This window comes from Cydia fagiglandana, chromosome 24 (genome assembly GCF_963556715.1).
Source record: "Cydia fagiglandana chromosome 24, ilCydFagi1.1, whole genome shotgun sequence".
NCBI classification, from domain to species: Eukaryota; Metazoa; Arthropoda; class Insecta; order Lepidoptera; family Tortricidae; genus Cydia; species Cydia fagiglandana.
Genome location: NC_085955.1, coordinates 1,169,049 through 1,176,934, shown reverse-complemented (window position 1 = coordinate 1,176,934; position 7,886 = coordinate 1,169,049). Strand labels below are relative to the sequence as shown.

At 39.0% G+C, this 7,886-nt stretch overlaps 1 protein-coding gene across 1 annotated transcript; it reads right to left on the bottom strand.

The window, feature by feature from the left end:
- Positions 1 to 1,122: 1,122 nt before the first annotated feature.
- Positions 1,123 to 7,525, bottom strand: LOC134676254 (zinc finger protein 425-like). The gene is made up of 7 exons (XM_063534607.1): positions 7,289 to 7,525; positions 6,387 to 6,528; positions 5,541 to 5,630; positions 4,495 to 4,659; positions 3,926 to 4,074; positions 2,745 to 2,854; positions 1,123 to 2,032 (listed from the first exon to the last, which is right to left on the bottom strand). The coding sequence occupies exons 1-7, from the start codon at positions 7,457 to 7,459 to the stop codon at positions 1,204 to 1,206; spliced, it is 1,656 nt and encodes a 551-aa protein (XP_063390677.1). The 5' UTR covers positions 7,460 to 7,525; the 3' UTR covers positions 1,123 to 1,203.
- Positions 7,526 to 7,886: the final 361 nt, after the last annotated feature.

Here is a 7,886-nt window from a genome sequence, read left to right as displayed (position 1 = left end):
CCGAATTCGACCGAAGTCAGGAGTGTCTCCCCACTGGCTTCAGTCAACCTCAGGACTGTAGTATCGGTAGTTTAGCCTTGAATGAAGAAAATAAGTAAAATACTAAATAACTTAAGGATCTATATTTTATTATGGAATTAAATACATTATTATACACAGTTAATCATTATTGTTCATACAAATTTTTAATTATTATTTAAGTTGGCGAAACATACACTCAATTATAAAATAAATAATACATACCACTTGACACAGATTTCACATAATTGTGCTCATTGAATTCACTTTGTGTAATTTTGGCTAAAATAAATTTAATGACAATATATTTATATCTGAGCATCATTAATAATGGCGTAAGCGCCATCGACAATAAGGTCCCTTTTCATAGATAACGTCACATATATTGTGATAAAGTGAAAACTTAATATGACATGTTTTATATTGCAGGTACTTAGGTGTTCCATTTAACTTGATTTGTTAAATGTACAGTCAGCAAAATTGAGGAAATCCTTGAAATAAAAATCCCACGTGTTTAGGTGGTTACCGTTACTCAACCCACCAACGGAGTGGTAGCTGACGTATATGAGGCGGCATGACCGACGCAAATTGTACAGACTTGGCCTTTTTAGCGCCATTTGCACCATCCCACACTAACCCAGGGTTCCCCGGTTAACCATGGTTACCAGTACAATTTGAACACTGGGTTAACGGTTTAACCCCGGGTCAGTAGGATGGTGCAAGTGGCGCTTATAGAAATAAGTTGAAATACATATTTAAGCTTGAACTCCGGTACTTCGGTCTTTTTTGTCGGTATTCTACAGGTTGCACTTCGGGGAGTGTGCCCAAGAGCTACACGAGCTCATTCCACCGTCCCCATTCTACCATCGGACTTTTAGACGCACGGCCGGTTTCCATCCTTACTTGGTAGATATTCCACCAATTCGCACGAAGCGCTTTGCTTCTACTTTCCTTATGCGCACTGCCAAGGAATGGAATTCCTTGCCGGCGTCTATATTTCCGTGTTCTTATAACCCGGCAACCTTCAAATCAAGAGTGAGCAGGCACCTTCTGGGCGAGCTCGCTCCATCGTAGGCCACGTCTACGCCTCGGCTAGTCTGTGGCCATGAGTAAGCCCATTCATAATAAAAAAAAAAAAAAAAACTTGAATATTTTGTATATAATCCAAACTCACTTACTAGTATATCATCCGAAATTAGCGTTCAACTCAAACTGGTGATGACTCTTCATATGGCTCTTCAAGCTCCCATTCTGAGTAAAAGTCGCATTGCAAATATCACACTTGTACCTTCTATCATTCGAGTGTGACCTCACATGTTCTTGCAAAGACTGTAACCTAGGATAGCATTTATCACAAAACTCACAACGAAAATTCCTTTCCCCAGTATGTGTTGCCATATGCTCTTTAAGCCTTGAGGGTAGGTAGAATCTCTGATCACACAAATCACACTGATGCCTATACACTTTTAAATGATTCCTCCTATTATGTTCCATAAGCGTTTTCCTTCTATTATATACTTTATCACATAATTTACATGGAAACGTTCTTTTATCCCCATGGACTTCAATCAAATGTCTGTTTCTCAAAGCGTAAGATAGAAAACTAGATTCACATTTGTAACAATTCACTGTAGGTTTTTTCTCGTGGACCGTCGCTACGTGTAAGTACCGACTGTATTTAGATTTCAAGTTTTTCCCGCATATCTCACACGGGAAATTCGCTTCTACCTTATTATGGCTTTTAATATGAGTTCTTAATGAATTTTGTTCTAGAAAACATGCCCCGCATTGGTCGCATATATATGTCCCGAAATGCTCAATCATATGTTTTTTTAAACTGTCGAAATATGGGAAACTATTATTGCATTCTGTGCACTTTATATTGTCTAAGGTTAGCTTGAATTTCAGGAATTCGTTTTGCACGGGGAAGATTTTTTTATTGTGCACGCTGCTTATGTGGTGTTTAAACTCTTCGAGTGTTTCGATCTTCGCTGGGCATAGTCTGCAGTCTATCCTGAAACATATATAGTAAGATTATAAAGTAAAAAGCGCTGGTGGCCTGGCGGTAAGAGCGTGCTACTTTCAATCCGGAGGTCGCGGGTTCAAACCCCGGCTCGAGCCAATGAGTTTTTCGGAACTTATGTCCGAAATATCATTTGATATTTACGCTTATATATCAGTCGTTTTTCGGTGAAAGAAAATATCGTGAGGAAACCGGACTAATCCCAATAAGGCCTAGTTTCCCCTGTGGGTTGGAAGGTCGATCAGATGACAGTCGCTTTCGTTAAAAGTAGTGCCTACGCCTATAGGGGATATTACTGCAATGTTCTGCCGCCAGAGTGCAGCACTAAGCCAGCTAGTAAACCATAGAGTAACTTATACATACTGAGCATTAAACTGTTTTTTGAAAAGTTTTCACAGACAATAAAATATGACATTGATGCATTAAGGCGGTTTGTTACCAAGGGCCTACCGGGAAACGCCAAAATCGAAATTTAGTTATCTGCCTCTATCGCTCGAATATGCAATAGAGAGGTTAGATAACGAAATTTCAATTTTCTTGTTCCGCGGTAGACCTCTAGTTGTGATGGAATGTGGCAGCAGCGGCCCCTATGCAGAGTTTCACGTAATATTCCCTATTCTTGTGATTAGTTGCCAAGCGGACCCCAGGCTCCCATGAGCCGTGGCAAAATGCCGGGATAACGCGAGGCAGATTGATGGTGTACCTGGTGATGTCGATCTTGGGTATCTTCTTGTTCTCCGTCATGCTCTCGAACATGCTCGGCTTGTGCAGCATCGTGTGCTCGCGCAGCTCCACGGGATTCGTGAACTGGTCCTGGAGGTAACATATTTATTTTATACAAGTTACTATTGTAAACAGAATACATGTCATATATTTATATTTTTTTTACAATACAAATGGTAAACTTTACCGCACTGGTGCGATAATTAGCACGTTACGTGACCATGTCGAAAATTTAAACGGCCATCTTCTTCCAGTGCCGTCTCCTACCGCAGGTTATATCACAGAATAACTAATAGTACTACCGTACAGAAAATTCACTCGTTCACAAAAGTCAGATTTAGGTATAAAATTATACCTATACTCGCCGCCTGCAAGCAAAAATGAAACTTATAACCGCGCACGAAGCGTGAATCTTCTTTGCGCGAGCGCCACGTGACATGACGACCGTGCGGTCGAGCGGCAGCCCACTGCCATACTCCTGCCCGGGAGGTGCGCCTAAACTAAACTGCGTAGTGACACCCCCCTGGGTTATACGGGTTATACCACAGAATAACTAATAGTACTACCGTACCCTGCACTATAGTTCGTTTTTTTTAGCATTAGAAAGAACTTGCAAGAAGGTAAGCGATCTTAACGTGTCATTTAATTGAAAAACGCTTTTAAAAAATCAAAAACGATTACTTATGAAAGCAGAAGAATATAAATGATCGTATTAGATTCATAATTGTTACATATATGCCGTAACTTATTTTAAAAATGTGTTTTTCAATTAAAAGACACATCAAGATTCTTTACCTTATTTCTAATGCTAAAAAAACGAACTATAGTAAGTAAGTAAGTAAATATTACTAAGTAAGTAAGGTAGTAGTGGTAAGTGTAGTAGTAGTGTGTAGTAAGTGTACTGTAGTAGTATAGTTCGTTTTTTTTAGCATTAGAAAGAACTCCACAGAAGCAAGCGTGCAGTTTTTATCAGGCTCTTTAATTGTTAATAATTATTGAATTATCTAATGTAGCATGGTCAATACATATAATTTACTTCAAATTATTATCGCTAAAAGTGCCTAATTTGGAACCACAAGCTTACTTCTGCGAAGTTCTTTCTAATGCTAAAAAAAACGAACTATAGTGTACCGTACTGGTGTGCGTGACGGTTATACGTACCCTGCAGTAGTAGCAGTAATAGTTGCTGATCCTATTCTGGAACGGGCACACGTATGAGTTGAGCACTATAGTGATGGTGTTGTGGTACACCATGTGATCGTGGTCGTCGGGACCCTTTTTTTGTGGCTTCAACTTCTTAGGCGGGGATGCTGGAAAAAAAGGAAAATCAGAGACTAGTAAATATTCAAGACGGACAACCTTCATAGAACACTGCGTTCCTTTCCGATCATCCTGATTATGTACTAAAATGATAGATCAGTAGGATAAATTGGGGCAACCTTTTTGTCATATACCACGTCGGTGGCAAACAAGCATACTGCCCGCCTGATGGTAAACAGTCACCGTAGCCTATGGACGCCTGCATGGGTAGTCACCAGCGCGTTGCAGAGCCTTTACAAACATATACACTACTTTTTTGAACAACCCTATACTGTGCCCCTCGAGAAAACAACAACATATAAAAACAAGATTGAAAAACCGGCCAAGTGCGAGTCAGACTCGCGCACTTAGGGTTACGTACCATTACGCAAAAAACGGCAAAAAATCTTTGTTTAAAGGTATATACTCACGTGGCCCGTGGTCCAGTAATTCATCAAGCTTATCCTGCAGTGCGAGCGCTCGATCGAACAGCTCTCTCTTCGACCGTTTCTTCAGCACTAGGGGTCGCGGCCGCGTCTTCTTACGCTTCTCGGGTGTCTCCGACTTTAGCTCTATCTCCACTTTGCATTCCGGCTCTGTTGAGATACAAATAAGTTGTTAACCCGTGGAGCGCCCCAAAATCAACGTAGTATGGAACTCCTATACTCTCCTATAGTTTTAGTTTAGTTTAGGGGTCATCCATTAATTACGTCACACGTTTAGGGGGAGGGAGGGGGTCAAGAAAATGTGACATATTGTGACATGGGGGAGGGGGGAGACGCAAACTTTGTGACGTCACTTTAACTTAATCAGTAACCGAAAATTTATTTAAATTATTTTATTCGCTATACATTTAAATAACAAGTTTTTAAAACGATGATCGTTATTATTCGTTTAATTTTCTTTCCTAAGCAGTTTTGGGTTATAAAATTACTAATATTTATATCGTCAAAAATATTTTGATAAAATATTAATAATACTTAGGTATTTACTTAATTCGATTTGGCGATTTCGTAGAAAAAATGTGACGTCACACTAGGGGGGGAGGGGTTTGCCAAATGTGACCAAGTGTGACAAGGGGGGGGGGGAGGGGTCAAAAAACCTAGAAATTGGTGTGACGTAATTAATGGATGACCCCTTACCAGCACACATGTGACAGTAGGGAATATTTCATGTATTTTGAAGCCCTCTTCTAAACTATCCGGGTCTCTACGAGCGAGGTCCAAAATACATAAGGATTCTCTGATAGCAGATAGTGGATTATAGTTGAATTATCGAGAAGATGGAATTGCATTTGTAGTGGTTGCAACAAGAAAATAGAAAATTCAAATATAGAATGCCTGTAAACAAACAATACTACTACATATGCAATTCCACGCTCTCGATGATTCAACTATACCTTGTGGTTATTCTGAACTCCTTTAGTAACTTCTTTTGGATTAAATAAATAATATTATAATTTAAATGAGTTATTTACCGTAATCCTGGTCATCGTCACGTCCGCCCACGGACGCGTCTGAGTCGGGGAGAGGTTCCACCTTCACCTTAGTTTCCACCTGGGGCACCTCTGTAATTAATTCATATCAGAGTTAACAAATACAATGTTTATCAGAGTAGAGTTTCTAATCCCATCAAAAACATAAATGCGAAATGAGCCAAATACAACATTAAAAATTTATTTTATTCAACATTAAGAATTTGCCGGCAATAATATTGAGATCTATAAAGCCGACCACTGACTAACAGTCTACTGGACGATATCAGTTATTCAGAACTATCAAATTATTGTTCTAACTGACAGGCCGATATTGTCTGGTGGCCTGTTAGTCAGTGGTCGTCTTAAGAGTGCCAAGACTGCCAAATTAGAGTTCACTTGGGCTGTAATTAAAGTTCAGGATTTGACTTGGCTAGTTTTTATGTACAGTAGCCATTAAATATATCGGAGCGGCCGTTTGTTGCTATAAAATTCTTTGGACTAAAATTAAATATAATAAATATCTGAGGACATCTTACACAGATCAACCTAGGCCCTAACTATAGTTTGTTATTTTTAGCATTAGAAAGAACTACGCAGTAGCGCACTAAGTGAGCTTGTGGTTCCAAATCCGACACTTATAGCGGTAATAATTAGAAGTAAATTATATGTATTGACCATGCTACATTAGATAATTCAATAATTAATAACAATTAAAGAGCCTGATAAAAACTGCACGCTTGCTTCTGTAGAGTTCTTTCTAATGCTAAAAAAACGAACTATAACAATAAGCAAAGCTTGTACTATGACTATGGAATTCGTCAAATAAAATTAATCTGGCCGTCTTACCATCCTTGTTCTCCAGCCGGGCGTTGAGGAAGGCCTGCTCGCTCTGCAGCACCTGCTGGCGGAAAGCCACAGCTTCCCGAAGACGCCCAACACAAGTGGCACAAACTCCGCTGTCTTTAGGCTCCCCGTCTAAATGGGACAGCTGAAAATACAAGTATATGTAAGATTTAAACATGCTGTAGGGCCCTTATCGTTTTTGGGGGCCCTTGCGGATACACTTCGACCCATTGGGATCTTTTGTGGAGCCACAAGAGCGTGTCACATATTTTTACAGCCTTCGAACGGTAACATATTATTGCAGGTGACTTAACTGCAAAAAAAAAAAATGAGAATCCATCCCTCACTGTTATACATATAAATTAGCATCTTTACATCGATCAAGTGAATTATTTTATTAGTACATTACGTAGTCTGTTCAATGCAGGATTTAAACAAGGTTAAATAATAGTTATTTGTTTTACAAAAGGGCAAAGTTGTTGTTTAACCGCTCATGCTAATATTGATATCCAAGCAAGCAGAAGATTCCAAAATTGAACCACGAGCGTACCGAGTGGTTCGAAAAATGGAATCTAGAGCGTTGCGAGGGTTTCAAAGCACGAGGGTTAAACAAAATTTGCCCCCCAGTGAAACACAAAATTTTTCACCACACCAATCCAAAGCAAATATTAAATGTAAAATATCAAACAAAATAAATCCAAATCAAATCCAAATGAATGTTATTAAATATGAATCATCCAAAATCATCATTTAAATGTCAATTCTACCAGCAAACATAAGAAAACCATTCAAAATTTGCATTTCATTACTTTGCCTCACATGTGAATAAAAGGCAACTTTGCTATCAGTTTTTGAAGTGCAAAGTAAGCCTTTCCTAGCTGGTGTGGTGAAAATAAAAAACTTACAAGTAATCCGAAGCAATCCATCAACATATCGGAGTAAACTTCCTTCTTGCCGACCCATTCGTATTCACTGCTCAAAAGTCGGCATTTCTTTATGGAACGGCAACATCGGCAGAGCGCAGGGTCAACTATGGGGCCTTTAGCTTTACCCAAAGATGTGCCGGCCACCGCCATGGCAATTAACACTATAGAAAACACTATTTATTTAATTTATAAACATTGGGAATAGGAAAGAGCACTCTTGGTGAACCATAGTGCATATCATTTTTGACAGGCAAAATTCGTTCGAGTAGAACTCATTGAAAGTTAATAAAATATGAAAGAATAATTTGTACGAATACTTCAATTGCTAAATTATTATAAGTACCTATGTTATTTTGGAGTAACTAAATTATTTTGATTTAATGGAATAATTGTCGATTTCATTTACATCAAAGAATATAATACTCACTAGGAGAAGAACGATAACTCCATACAAAAAAATGTCCCCTTCAAAAGTTCGTTTATACTACTAGCGCTCGGTAGGATACCATTGTAATTAGAATTGACAATCCGTTTAGCCTAGCGCCCCTAGCGGGTATTGGCAGTAATCCAGTTCAGG

Bases quoted from the DNA above. Each gene is read 5' to 3' on its own strand.
- LOC134676254 (XM_063534607.1), bottom strand. From the start codon at position 7,459: ATGGCGGTGGCCGGCACATCTTTGGGTAAAGCTAAAGGCCCCATAGTT. The intron at 6,529-7,288 runs GTAAGTTTTTTA...TTGTATTTTCAG, and splicing joins TGGATTGCTTCGGATTACTT to CTGTCCCATTTAGACGGGGA. The intron at 2,033-2,744 runs GTACACCATCAA...TATATGTTTCAG, and splicing joins CCCAAGATCGACATCACCAG to GATAGACTGCAGACTATGCC.